Genomic DNA, 15,346 nt, shown 5'->3' with positions numbered 1-15,346 from the left:
CCGGCAGCCAAGAGGAGAAAGGACTTGGCAGACTGATGGTACACTGAGCGTTGGCCACGTTGAGGTGACGCACCAGCTAACTGAGCAGGTATAAACGTTTAGCAGGCAATTAGTAGTTGTAAAGTTCCAGACTGTGAAATTTCAGAGGTGATGATTGACGCCTTTGTCGTGGATGAAATCACTAAAGGAGATTTAGAGAGTAGTGGGCCAAGGGTCAAACTCTGGGTAAGGCCCTTAATTAGTGGACCAGAGACAGTAAAGATGGGGAGGGTGAGAATGCAGAGCAGCAGAACCAGAGCAGAGGGTGTTTATGATGCGGAGAGAGGCTAATGGCCAGATGGCCCTGAGTATAGCTAAAGCTGATCAAAAGTTGCTGAATCTAGCCTCAGTTCACTTTCTTGTAGAGGCCATTTAATAGAGTAGGAAGAACATGGATCTGGAAATCAGAAAGGACAAGATAGAACTCTGTGTATAGTTGGGTAAATCCTCTGAACCTCAGGTTCCTCATCTGCAAAATGCAGATCCGTACATAAAATGCATGGCCCAAGAGCAGCATGAAGCCCTGTGTATGGGGATGGCAGACTCCCTGCTGGTTGTCTTGGTCCTTTTTTTTTTTTTTACCTCTTTTTTAAACAAATCTATTAGCTTTATTTTTTTAATCTTCCATTGCCACAAAAACTCAGTTAAATAAAAAATTAGGATATAATTATAAAATAAATGTTAGTTCCAAACATAATCTTCAGTGTACTAATCTTACCAAACACATAAAAGGCAAATAGGCCTTAAGGCCTACAAAGCATGTCATTCTTTACAAATGAACAGAAACTGTAGAATTCTGAAACTAAATCAAATTTAATTTTTGAAAAAAAAAAAAAAAACCTTTGCAATTTGAAAACAAAGTGAAGAAGGTATTACTACTATGCCCAGGTTTGTTCTAACTCTAATAAATCAGCTTTTCAGAGAATTCTTTTTCTGGCCACTAAATTATCAAAAGCTTGACTTGGTCAGGATGCTGGGAGCTCTGTCAGCAGTGACAGTGCACACTGGTGGCTGCTGCCCAGGGAGGAGAGCTGATCCCGCCAGCACTCACCCCGCAGGGCCGCCTGGCCTCCGTTCCTGCCTTACCCCCTGCCTCTCTCTTCTCCCTTAGGTTGGCACCTATACTCTCTGTCCTGGGCCTATTATACTTTAGCACCATTATCTCTAGAAAAATGCCTTGAATATTCATAGTAAATGCTCCATAGATATGTGTGAAAGAGTAGAATGGATGGATAATACTTCTGGAAAATGATAGGATTATTTTTTAACATATTTTAGCTTAGATTCCCAAAACTTAATGGTGGGGTAGACAGGACTTGGGATACACATGAAGCAGTCAGCAAACAGTGCAACAGTTTGCTGATCCAGTAAAACAAGAAAATGTTACCTTGTAATATACAAGGAAAGGTGTTGAGAGTCATTGGGAGGGTTTTTAAGTTTAGTGAGTCTTAAGCTGGTACTTAAATCTGGTTAAGCTTTAGAGAGAAAACGTGTTCTGGGCTAAGGAATGAGGAATCAGCTGAATGGGGGAAGCTCACATTAGGGAATAGTGTCAGACACAGGACAGAACCAGATTTAGGAAATAACAGGAGCCTGCTGTCTTCCAGGCAACCTGTGTTTTCACCTAATCTCACGAAACCTCTGTGAGGTAGGTGGCATTATCCCCACTTACAGTTAAAACTGAGGCTCAGAGAGACTGAGTCACTTGCCACGTTCGCTTAGCCTGTGACAGCCATGGTGTGACCCAGTCTGTCACCCTCTGAGCCCAGTTTGTATGAGCCCAGTTCCATGTTAGGCTACGGTTTACATCTGTTTGGATTTGATTCCTTTAGGAGGCAAATAATTTTCATACATTTTTAGTAGCTGATGTTAAGACAATGACTTTTTCTTAGAGGAACATAGTTTCTTTATCCCTTCTTCCTACTCATTTTTTTCTCCCTTTCATTTCTCTCTTCTCTGCTGTGCCCCATAATTTTATTTTTCAACAAACTTGAATTTGAATCTTTACTCTATTTATAAATTCCCCATTTTATTCTTATCACATAGAAATTTTCTAATTTTCCCCTCTCAAAATTGCCATTTTTATCTTCAGTTTTGTATACCCTGGTCTAGAACTTTCCCACCCACACCCCTTATTTTCCCCATAAGTCTTAAACCCATGGCTCTCTTCACCTTACCCCAAATTTAAAGTTAAACAAAACTGACACCTGGTGGCAAATCCATTCATCACAAGTTTCAGTGCAGTTCATTTGTTGGATGGAATGAGTTAAGTAGGCAGGTTGGGACAGTGAATTGAAGCCAAAGGTGAGGGAAATGAAACATGACCTAAGTATGCTTGACAAGCTATTATCCAAAGCATAGTCCAGATACTGTCTGTTTTAATTTTCATATCTCTATCAGCAGGATTTTATAGTGCTAATTTATCATCAGCATTTCCTCATGAAAATGATTTTTCTTAAATCACTTATTAAGGGAAATATCAGTATTGACTTTGTTGTACTTACATATTCTGGATATAAGGTTTTTAAATTAATTATTACTTTTATCCATCTTACATTTATTTTAGTCTTACTTTGGTTGGTTTGATTTTTTCTACTTTATATGTTAAATCCATCTTATGATATTTTCCAAGAGACTCCCATTTTTTTAATAAATATGCAAGAAAATGCTTATTTCCTATTTCATAGTTCACTTGCATTTTTTTGCATTCAATATAATGGGGTATATATAGTTTTCGGTTAAATCTTCCTGCTGAGGAACTTTTTTGGAAAAACAAGAAAATGGATAACTTGAAAACCAACATCTATTTGTACTTGGTGTAATCTTTAATCTCATTAAACCCTCCCAAGTATTCCAGGAGGCAGGTACTAATACTGTCACCACCTAACAGAAAGGAAAACGAGGCCACTGTGCTAGAAGAGGGGCAGCCGGGAGTGAGCAGGACCCCGAGCCCAGCTTCCTAGCCACTGTGCTCTGCTGCTTCTAGGCTACAGAGTTGTGCCACCAACCTTCGTTAAATGATTAAGCCCTCTTCTGTTGTGTTATTTCTCGATTGTTTAGTAAGCTCTTAGACATGTTTGAATTGTTTTTGGAATTTCAGTAGTGTTCCATTGCTCAGTTTCTCTTTTGAAGCCAGTTGCTTGTCACCTTAAATGTATCTTAAAATCTGGACTGTATTTTAAAGTCACTACCATCATGATCCTTCATCAGGTCCTTTGCAAAAGTTATTCTTGACTCATTCATGTCTTCCCTTTTTCTTCTAAAATAACTACAGACATTTCTAGTAAATGACAGTGGTACTGAGGCATCTTTTACTCTGATCCCTAAGTTCTATGTTTATTCTCTAGGGAAACAATTTTACACTAAAATTGTGACATATAAAAAGCCAGTTATTGATTTTAAGTAAGTATTAATCTATTCTCCAAGCTGAGTATTTTTTCATAGTTTTAATCTATGAATATCTTATCTAATGCATCATAATAGGTACAGAGTGAATGGGCAACACAAAGGAAGGAGTAGGCAGTGACCCCTGGAGGCCAGGAAAGACATCAGAGAGAGGACACCTACCCAAGTTCTAGGAAATAAATTCAAGATTCAGCTCAGGTTGGAAAGTGCCCTTCACAGAATGGTCATTCAGATACAGCTCGGTGGTATTACATGGGTCATAGAGACTTCACCTCTTCCACCACATGACCTCTGCTGGAAAACTTAGAACCTGGTCGTGATTTCAAGATGCCCAGATCCTTCTTACTAGTTGTATGAAACCTTTTGGGGTTTTTTTTTTGCATGTAAAGGATTTTTATAGGGTAAATAAAACTGGACACTGTCTCTTCCTAGTGCTACCATCTGTCCATTCATCAACTCTCGCATGACAGCACTGTGTACAAGTTAAATGTTTTACAAGAGATCACTCAGCAGGGTCGAGTGGCTCTAGAATTGACAGAAGCAGAACTGAAGAACGATGCCTAGTTTCATGTTGTTCCTGTGAATGTTCCCTGTCTAGGTTGGTGACCAGATTGTTGAAATCAATGGGGAACCTACACAAGGCATCACACATACTCGAGCGATTGAGCTCATTCAGGCTGGTGGAAATAAAGTTCTTCTTCTTTTGAGGCCAGGAACCGGCTTGATACCTGACCACAGTAAGTAAAGTAGCTCCCCTGTAGCTGTGACGCTGAGGGTGCTGTAGGCAGGGGGCAGCAGAAGAAAAAGGAGTATCTGCTTGGGGGGGACAGATATTTTGCTAGTAATTCAAAGGCAAACACCAGAACCATCTAAAGCTAGTTATGTAGCATAGTTGTTATAAATAATATTATAACTAAGTAGCTTCAGGCAGGATTTTTGTTGCAATGGACTGTATGTTAAGCAATTTCAAAGGAAACATGTAGTTACTTTTGTAGAGAAATGTGCCTGTAGAAAGGACATTAAAAGCAAGTGATTTAAATGTCAGGAAAACATCTGAAATCTCTTCCAGTGTTATTTATTTTCTTACAGTGTAAGATAAGTTTCTCTCAATGAGTAGCTAGAACTTCAGGCTTTTCTGCTCACTTGTCAAAAACAAGTTGCTGTAACCCTGAGGGGGGACAGTTAGACCTGGAACCATGTCTGTACTCATACACTGTTCTTCAGCTTCCTTGGTTTCACTGTGTGTTTTTAAAATGCCAGGGTATATTGTTTAACTGAGTGCACTAGTCTAGAAATGAAGTAGCACACCACTTAGTAGGTGCCCTTCCAGCTCCCCCTTCCCTCCATAGGGCTCTAGAGGGACAGGCGAAGGCGTGACCTCCTGCAGCCCCCCTCCAGCCTGTGACTCTCTGACTGTATCATCCTCCAACCTCTGCTTATAAATCATACACCCCAGGGACACCCTTGCTAACTGCACTGTGATTTTTTTACATAGTCCGAGGCTTTTTGTCTTCCTTCTTCAGGTCTGGCTCCTTCCGGTCTGTGCTCCCACGTGAAACCTGAGCAACACTAAGGCTTTCAGGGCTTTTCTGGGTCTTTCCTTAAAAAGACTTGGTAAATTTGCATGTCTTGTAAATCACTTCCTTCTTTTATTTTCTTTTTAATTAAAAGTGATGCTATTAAATACATCTACTTCTATCTTCTGCCCTTTTCAGTTTCCTTTTGACCTTAAATTTGACAGCTTAATGCAAGAAAATTATTTACAAATGCCTGTGAACTTCTTTCTGGTTACCACAGTTTGGTCTCCTTTGTCAGTGATTTTGGTGTATCCACAGCCGTATCCATTGATAAAAGCTCAATTAGTAAGCTTCTTGGATCAGATAACTTGGTCCAATTTTATTATTTATTATCTATTTTTTATTGGACTTTACTACTTAAAAAGAATTTACATATTATATATTATCTAAATATACATAAGTAATTGGAAAAATGAATGCTGTTATTTTATGTATATATAAACAACTTACCCTTCATATTCACGTGCAGCTGTCTACACACATCTGCCTTTATAGAGATATCTAAACATATACAAACTTTATAAAATATTCATACTAAGGCTGTTTAAGCAGTCAGTACAATTCAAATGGCTGTCAAAGATCAAAACTTATTACTGCTATTTATAATTCTAAAATGTAATACTATTCCACTCAAATCACTTTTTTTTTAGGTGATTGGGATATGAATAATCCTTCACCTTCAAATGTAATCTATGATGAACAGTCACCATCTCCCCCATCTTCACACTCTGCTTTCATATTTGAAGAGTCTTACATGCCAGTAATTGAAGAATCCTTAATGAGAGTTCATATATGTGAAAATGCAGAAGAATTTAAGGACATTGTGCCTGAAAAGAAAAGCACTTTAAATGAGAATCAGTCTGACATAAAGCATCCATCTCTTCACCAGAAAAGTATGAATAAAAGGGTTCCACCCCACAGTCTAGGGCATAGTGACAAGAAAAATCTCTTAAAAATAGAAAATGGTGTTATACAAAGAGGGAGATCTGCTAGCCCCAAAAAGTCAGCCAGTCAGTGTTCAGAGGAGCATTTAGAAAAGATTACCAGTCCTCTAAACATTGACCCTAAAAGACGACCCAGAGACCGATCACTCAGCCCCAGAAAAGGGGAGAATAAAAGTCATCAGATTGGCACCAGGGCAGGTTCTGGACAAGATCATCACCGGGAAAGCAGAGGACAGTCTTCAAGCCCAAAGAAGCAGCCAAAAACTGAAGGACGCAAAGACCCATCAAGTGCTGAAGCCAAATTATTAGAGTTTGGGAGTCGAAGAGTAGGGGACCGTGATAGTGACAATGCGGAGCTCATCTCAGATGGGAAAGACAAATCGGGTGTTACCAGGAAAGACACAAAGCAGAGTCAGTCTGGAAAAAACAGGACAAAGTCTCCAGAGAAAAAAAGCAAGAGAATGGATGAAAAGTCTCTTCCATCCAAAAAGGCTACTAATGTTCCTGGCAGAGCAGTAGCCGACGATGCCAACGGAAAGAAAGCAGCCTTAGGAGAAAAAAGCTGTAGTAAAGATAAAATAGGAGAAAACGTCAAAATATCAGAAAAGAAGCTGAAGCAGGAACCTGAAGAAAGAACGGTTTTAAACAAAACAGAAGATTACAAAGGGAGAGAACCCCAGGCAGCTGACGAAAACAGAGAGAGTAGAGGGGTCAAACCTGAAAGCAATTCTCCAGTGAGGAAAACACCAATAACTCCAGGGCCCTGGAAGGTGCCAGGTGCAAATAAAGCCACAGGCAATACTGGGGTGGCAGAGAGGCGGCTGTGACCTTTAGCATAAAACAAAGAAAAACAAGTTGCAATCTTTTCTTACTAAAAAGCGGTTTTCAAAAAAAAAAAGTCATTTTTCAGAAATTCTGAAACACACGTTGTCCATTTTAATTTGAGCATCAAGTTACCTAGACTGCATGAAGGGCCTTTAGGATTGCTAGGAACCAACTGGCCCCTGGCTGGCCGCTCTCCCTCAGGCTCAGGAAGGCACTGCACCCACGCCCACCCGACATGCCCTGCTCGGGCTGTCCAGCTCATCTTCATGCGTGTCTGAACAAATGACAGATGTTGATACTCAATGTGGTCACAACTCTACATTTGTGCTAAGTCATCTACTGTATCATGTCTATTTGATCCTTCTCACTCATATTCCACAGTAATGAAAAAATTAGGTTTGGCTTGGAAGTTGATATTCTCAATAGCATGTTGCATGTTTACAGAGAGAAATATTTGAGCCCTTGCAGAAGAAGAGATGAACTCATCAGTTAAGATGGTAGTTGCCTCTTCTAATAGCTACTGATGCTGTCCCCCTTTAAAAAGTCCAAAACATAACCAGTGTAAAGAAACAAAATATCAGATATTGACACGTAACGGTTTTTTAATTTGGCTGGATGAGGTATTCTGAATAACTGTTGAAAGATACTACTTACAATTAAATGTTCAAAATGAGAGAGTAAGCAATTAAGAGTTCACCTTCTGCTGTTACCCACCCCTGACAGAGCTGTAGCCCCACCATCTCCCTCTTCAGTTATTTTGTAAGAAACCACAAAGCCAGCATGTGGAAATACTGCTTATTGCTCTTTGTAGAAAAACTACAAATTTCTATTCCTGGATATTTTGGTTGTACCTGTATCTTAGTAGTTAATACATAATAAATACACATTTGAAGAGTCACAATATCACACAGAGTGTGAGGGATTTAATCGTTAAACCAGTTTCAGCCCACTGCCAGCCCCAGTGCCGACCTGCGTGTGCAGCTGTGCAGGTGGGCTGCTGAGACCTTGTGCTAAGACCCGCTCAGCAAGTAAGGATGGGCACGGCGGTGGGCAGCACAGGCATGACCTTATTTCTAGCAACATTGACTTACTTGAAAACAAGAAAGGGAGACTAAACATCTGCTTAACTTGTACAAGTTTTCAGAGTGAAAGCCTGATTAAAAATGTTTGTTGGAAGGTGGAGACAGTTTTTTAACTCCATATAATAAATCCAGGTTTTCAGTCCCTTGAAGTAACATTCAGTAGCGCCTATAAATAAAGGAACATTCTAATAAAACCATTTTATGGAGTATTTGAACACACTTGTTCTGTCACCCAGGGTTCATCTTGTTATTGTGAAACACATTATGTCCAGGTTCTTCCCTCCCAGTCTGTGAAACTCTTTCATATAACAACTGAATCAGCCCCTGTAGATAAGACATGTTGCCCTGAGTGAGATTTTTGAAGCCCCCTTTTCATTCAGAACTCAATCTACCCACCTACTGTAACTACTTGAATAGAGCAAAATTAGGAGGCTTGATAAACAGAGAATTTAGTACCACAGAAATGATTTATTTTCCCTATAGTCCACAATTAGTGATAAAAATCCGATTTTTATTGTTAACTGTGACATATCTTTGATGTCATATGTTGTCAGTCTGATGTGGCTCTTTCCTAAGTAACCTGTCACTGTACTAATTATATACTGACTTAGCAATGTGGCCTTGGAATGCTAAGCAAAATATGGATGTACTGGTTGTAAATGTTTATATATTGTACAGATCCTTTATATATACACCTCAAGTTCTGATTAGAGAAAGATCTGTAAATTGCTTGTTATTTTTTATATAGATAATAAAAAAAACAAAAAATAGTTCATGGCCTGTATTTCTTTTACTGTCAGTTTTATTTAATGTTGCTTTCTGTTTATTTGTGGAGCTAGTTGCAGTCATGGTCTGAGTCCTCAAATAGATTTGCTCCCTACAAGTAACAAACATTCAAAGTCCTACATTCAGGAAGACTAATAATGAGCTAGCTATGCCTTTTTCTGTATGTAAAGCTCAAAATCGGTGAGTTCACTATCATTATACCTGTTTTATACCATTGTAAAGAACATAGCTTTGCATATAATTTATTACCCCCAAAAAATTCTTTCTTATTTTATTAGGAACAGAAAAGGACTTAATCTTACTGGAAATTCAGTTTCTAGACATTTGTAATGGATGTAGCGGTCTAGGTCCAGTACCACAAGGTCACAAAACTATCTCATTGGACTATGGCACTTCACATTATTTTTGAACCATTTTATTTACTTTTGGTTATACTTACCTTTAGAATGAAGTGTTTTGACTTTATTTCATTTAATTCTTGGTATGAATAATGCCTAAAACCTATTTTAAGACCATGGTTAATTTAACACTCTCGAGTGGAAAAATACATTCCTACCTACCATTGAACTCACACTTGAAACTCCAAGCCTCTAATTCCCGAGCCCCAGAGCGGAGATGTGTGTTATCGCAAAGGCTTCAGAGAGTGGCAGCTAGAATAGTTCTGTTGTTATTTCAGTGGACATGTTTTCTTACTGGTCACAACAAAAAAGTTCTACGATGCTATTATACTGTCTTACTAGAGAGATTAGAAACTAAGATTCTGTAATATTGTCCTCTTCCAACCTAGTTACAGCAAATTTTACAGAACAAACAGCTTATGAACAGAGCCAACTCCTATTTTAGAAGTCTTGGACACACAAAGTATTTGGCTTTTTATTTCTATGTGCTAATATCTTACTTTTTTAATAGTAAAATATTCTCATGTAGAAAAATCCAAATGCTTCTAAATATGGGGACAAATGAAGAATTTTATGTTTAATATGCCCAACATTCAAAGAGAATTGGGTTTTAAGCAAGCAAGCAATATTCAAATTGTTTAACTGTGTGACAGTCTAAAGACCTCCACAAAGATGTGTTTAAGCTAAAGCTTAATCTATAATGTGCTCCTGGAACAGTAACAGGTTTGTTTATTTAGGCAGCTGTTAATGGTCATGCTATTAAGGTTTATCAGCAATACAATGACTTACTTAAAGCACGTCATAATTATTACATGAACTCTATAATCTTTGCATTAGTTAACAATTCATTTGAGATATCCACTAACTTGGGTCCATTTTCAGTGATGCTATGCAAGCAGAGCCTTAAGTATAAGAGAATATGAAATTTATGAAGAGTGTAATTCTACTGGAGAACTCTGAATCTCTCACATATGCATTAAAATACAAAATAATAGCCAAGTGCTTTAATTTAGCCTACACCTATATTTTGACAAAAAATATGGGTATTTGTCCATTTTACAATGTTTGTATTAAAGTCAAGTAGAACTACTAGCAAATACACAAGAGGCTTATTTTGCCCTGAATAAACAACCATTTGTTACCTTGAGTAACACCTTATTACAGCTTATAGGCTCAGGATGTGCTGCAGGTAAGGTGTGGAATTATTGCACATTTGCAAAATTCAAACTTGATTATTTAAGATGGGCACCAATATGTGTTGAGAAGAAATTAAGTTTAATGAATTTACTTCTTGACAATCACAAACAAACTGCATTTGGGAATAAGTCCCATTTGGCCTATTATGAATGTATAGATCTAAAAAATTTCAAAAATGAACTGGCTTGAAAGAGGACTGTATTTACAGTACACAGGTCCACTTTCCCCTAAATACAAGGACCAAAAATAAAAACATAGACCCATAATCTTATACTTTGTGAGATATCCTGGTATTTAGAATTTTTCTTCATGTCTCTGAAAGTCGAGAAAACCACACCCCAGTTAGGCAAGCATTTGTCAAAGTGCTTAGTTTATATTACACATGAGCCATCATGTACATATTTAGGCAGTTTGAGGTTATACCTCTATAGCAATTTAAGGGGATAATTTTCTCAATTCAACAAATTATAAAATTAGGTGAACAGGTTTTTTTTTAATGTTCCTGTGGCTATTACTTTTCCAAGTGAATGTATGAATGGCCTCATCTAGTTCTTGGTTTTTACATCTTGGTTTAATTTCTCTGGAACAGGTAAATATTATCAAAGTATATTATACCTACCTTTTTGGAATCAAAACAAAAGCCCAAGTTACTAGAAAGTATTATACAGCAATAAATTAAGCACTGAGGTTAAGAGAACCATGAAGTCACAAATTTTTTTCTGCTAGGGTAGAAGAGTTGTGTGAATGGTAAATTATTTGACATCTATCCTTCATTCATTCTGGTACATTTATGGTGAGTACCTACTATGGGATCAGGTACTGTTCTGGATTCTGGGGACTTAGTAAACAAAGTCCCTGCCTTAAAGGGCTTACTTAAGGTGGGGAAGGACAGACACAAGCAGGCAAAAAATAAAAATAAATCATGCAGACTGTGATAAGGAAATGACAGGGTCATTAGACAATAACAAGGATAAGACGGGGAATTACTTTAGGGCTATCAGAGAAGGCCCTACTAAGGAACAGACAGGGAAGAAGCCATTCAGGGGTGAACCTAAGAAAATATATTCCTAACACTAGACTGACAGGAGAAAGAATTTGATGTAATGGAGGAACAGAGCGGGTGCAGTGTGGCTGTAAGGTACTGAGGAGGAGGTTGGAAAGGGAGGCAGGATTGATAATGAAAGGCCCTGGAGGCCTCCATAGGGAAGCCAAGAAGGGTTTAAGTAGGAATGATTTTAAGAATAGTTTCCATATTTTTAAGCTCATTCATGTGGCTTTGGAGAACGAGGCAAGAATGGGAAGCGAACACTAGGTCTGCATAGTAATCCAGGTGGAAGGGGAGGAGACAACCTAGAAACAGAGGAAGTGTGCAAGTGACAAGATTTGGTGGTGAGCTGGATACAGAGGAAAAGAGAGAACCAAGAATAAAACCTAAATAATAAGGCTTTGGCTTGAGCAACTGGGTAAACTTTGTTCCATTTACTAAGGTAGTAAAAACATTTGATCTCCCACCATAGAACAACTAAAAAAGTAAAAATAGATACAAGAAAATGGGTTTTAGATGTTGGAAAACAGGCAGTACAGGAGAGTGGAATGAAGTGAGATAGCCTCACCACTGTCACTGAATACAGCCTACAGGCAGTTTCTAGAGCAGGAAGGGGAAGCTGACTGACCAAGCGGTCTCTGAGTTGAGGAGACAAGAATCTGGAAGGCCGAGGCAGCCAGAATATGCAGGTTGCACAGTACCAGAGACGAGACAGTTCCAAAAATGTGTACAGGGTTGGTCTTCAGATGAGCACTGATCAGCAGAAGGAAATGCCCAACAATAGAGGAAGAACCATCAAAAAGAAGTAGGAAGAAAAATTCTTGAGCTGGGAATGGTTCCAGGCTCCCACAGTCAACCTGGAAAAGCCTCGTGATGCGCAGGGCATCTGATAAGCACTCAGGAGGACGTCGCTCCAGTAGTGAGGAAAAGCGGCCCTAGACTACAGGCTGCGCTGGCTTTTTAAAAGCAAGTCTTGGAATGATCACACTCTTTACAAGTAACTTACCTGCCTCCTAAAACAAAGCTCAGGAATATTTAATAAAAAAAAGAATATACATGTACACACACAATCCCAACATCCAACGATGTTCAGTCAATTCACACCCAATATAAACTTGCTGGGAATGCAAAGATGCAGGAAAATATGACCCAAAATGAGAAAAAGCAGTAAAAACAAACCCAAAAATGTCACAAATGATAGCTGTTTTATTCCTTACTGTTTCTATTATAAATAAAATGTTAAGCAAGGCAGAGAAACGAAACAGCATGTTAAGGAGAGACAGGAGATTTTTTAAAAAAGCAAAATCAAACTTCCATAGATGAAAATACATTGGATAAGATTAACAGCAAATTACTGCTAAAAGAACAGGTTAATGAACTTGAAGGCACAGCAATAGAAACTATACCCGAAATTAAAGACAAAGACTGGGAAAATGAGTAATACATTAATAACCTGTGGGACAACTTCAATCAGCCTAATATACAGGTTAAACTGGAGTCCCAGAAGGAAGTGAGTTAAGAATGGGATGTACAGAACTTAAGAAATAACAGCCAAACTTTTTCCAGATTTGATGAAACCTACAAATCCAGAGGTTCAATAAGTGCAACAAGCCTCCAAGCACAAAAAGACGAAGAAAACTACACTGATGCACGTTATAAACAGATTGCACAAATTCAATTATAGAAGCCTTAAGAAGCAGAATGAGTTAAGAAAAAAAAAAGACATTACACTAAAAAGAACAAAAATAACAGATTTCATGTCAGAAACTGCAGTTCAGGAGGAAGTAGAGAAATATCTCTAAAACCAGAATTTTAGGATTCCAGGAAGAGGTGATAGGTCACTGTGATAACTTTCCCCAATGTACACACCAAGGCAGCAACTACATGTAATACAACTCACTCTGGAGACGACCTAATGACATCCATGCTAATGACAAGGAGAAGACCACAATAAAAAGTGTGAAATGGGTAGAGAAAGCCCACCCACGCTTCCTCTACCCCAGCTCACAAAGGGGAGAGTGTGGCACAGAGGGGTTGGAGATAAAGCTCTGCCCCGGCACACCTGGCCCTGGGGATCTGTACTGGAAAGGTGAGCTCCCATAATATCTGGCTTTGAAAATCAGTGGGGCTTGAGACCAGGAGAGCTGGAAAGCTCTAGAAAGCCAAGTCTCAACTCTTTTAAGAGGGCCAGCATAATTTGTCAGTCAATCTGAGACCTAACACAGAAGCAGCAGTTTGAAAAATGCTTGGATTATACATGAAAATTTATTAACTCTGGAACATGACAGATCTGCAGGTACTTTCTCCAGGGAAAGAAGGGATGGCAGGCTCAATTTTCCTTGCCCTCCATTAGCCTAGCTGTCCAAATGCTTGTAGGAGCCAGTTCTGACACTCTCCATCTACCATGCCAGCACCACTTATGCAGCCCCAGCAGCCCCCTGCAGACTTGCCCCACCCAACATGCCCCGCCCAGCAAGGTGCCCCTCCTTAACAACTACCTCCCTGGGAGAGGGTAGGAGCCAGCCCCACCCACCAGCATAATCACAGTATTACCATCTGCCACTGCTGAAAGTCAGGCTGAGCCTTTCAGCCACTTGCCCTTGGAGTGAGCCTTGCAAACGAGTACAACTTCAGTAGTCACACCAGTCATTGCTGACAGCTGGGCAGAGGGCCAGCCTCACCACCAGCCCAATCACAATGGCCACAGCTCAGCCACAACAGGGGGTATACCAGCCCACAAAGGGGTCACCCCCAGAACACCTGGTTCTGGTAACAAGGGGATATTGTACCTCGGGACACCACAGGACATAGGCCACTACTTTCAAAACCAAGAAATGTAGCTAACCTACCTGATACATAGAAATAAACACAAAAAGCAGGACAAAGTAAGGCAGAGGAATAGGTTCCAAATGAAAGAACAAGACAAAATGTGAGAAAAATTGCTAAACAAAATACAGATAAGCAATCTTCCTGATAGAGTTCAAAGTAATGGTCATAAAGATACCAGACTGGAGGGAAGAGTGGATGAACTCTGAGAACTTCAATAAAAAAATAGAAAATATAAAAACCAGTCAGAGTTAAAGAATACAATAACTGAAAGGGAAGTACACTAGAAGGAATCAACAGAAAGAAAAAGGAATTTTTAAAAATGACAAGATGCTAAGAGATTTCTATTACAACTTTGAGTGAAACAACAGTCATATAATAGGAGCCTCAGAAGAAGAGGAAAAGGAGCAGAAAACCTATTTGAAGAAATAAAACTTCCCTAACCTGGTGAAGGGAAAAGACATCCAAATCCAGAGAGAACAGAGCCACAAGCACGGTGAGCCCAAGGAGGTCCACCCAGGACACGTAACAACTAAAATGGTAAAGACTGAAGATACACAGATACTCTTAAAAGCGGCAAAAGGAAAGCAGTTACCTAAAGGGAAACCCCATGAGGCTATCAGGTGATTTTCAGCAGAAACTCTACAGGTCAGAAGGCAGTGACAGGATATATTCAAAGTGCTGAAAGGCAAAAACCTACAACCAGAAATGTTCTACCCAGCAAGGTTATCATTCAGAATTGAAAGGGAGATAGTTTACCAGACAAACAAAAGTTAAAGAGGTCGCCACCACTAAACTGGCCTTACAACAAATCTTAAAGGGACTTCTTTAAGTGGAAACAAAGAGTAAGTAGAAGAAAGAAAATTATGAAGAAAAACAGGAAAAAAATTACACTGGTAAAAACAAAAATACAACAAAGTTGGCAGACCAGCTTCTTAAAAAGCTAGTATGAAGTCAAACAGATAAAAGTAGTAAAATCAATTAAATACACAAAAATTAGTCAAGGGATACACGAAATTAAAAGATCTAAATTATGACAAACATAAAACTTGGAGAGCGAAATAAAAAATTAGTGCTTTTAGAAAGTGTTTAAACTTAACCATTAACCTAATATACACTGCTTATACATACAGGATGTTAAATATGAATTTCATAGTAACCACAAACCAAAACTCTGTAATAGATATACAATGAATAAAGAGAAAGGAATCCATGCATAACA

General features: G+C 38.8%; 1 protein-coding gene across 5 annotated transcripts in view; it reads left to right on the top strand.

Annotated features, from left to right (window-relative positions):
* MAGI3 (membrane associated guanylate kinase, WW and PDZ domain containing 3) overlaps positions 1-11,026 on the top strand; it is a 298,231-nt gene extending 287,205 nt beyond the window's left edge. For 2 of the 5 annotated variants that reach the window (XM_036923413.2, XM_036923412.2), the window contains exons 20-22: positions 4,043-4,181; positions 4,968-5,058; positions 5,160-5,661. In XM_036923413.2, coding sequence (XP_036779308.2) covers positions 4,043-4,181; positions 4,968-5,017 — 189 coding nt within the window. In that variant the 3' untranslated portion in view covers positions 5,018-5,058; positions 5,160-5,661. The other 3 variants (XM_036923409.2, XM_036923408.2, XM_036923411.2) reach the window with 2 other exon arrangements.
* Positions 11,027-15,346: the final 4,320 nt, after the last annotated feature.

The sequence above is a fragment of the Manis pentadactyla genome, chromosome 4 (genome assembly GCF_030020395.1).
Source record: "Manis pentadactyla isolate mManPen7 chromosome 4, mManPen7.hap1, whole genome shotgun sequence".
In the NCBI taxonomy this organism is placed as follows: Eukaryota; Metazoa; Chordata; class Mammalia; order Pholidota; family Manidae; genus Manis; species Manis pentadactyla.
The sequence above is the reverse complement of the archived record's forward strand: the minus strand, read 5'-3'. Positions and strand labels throughout refer to the sequence as shown.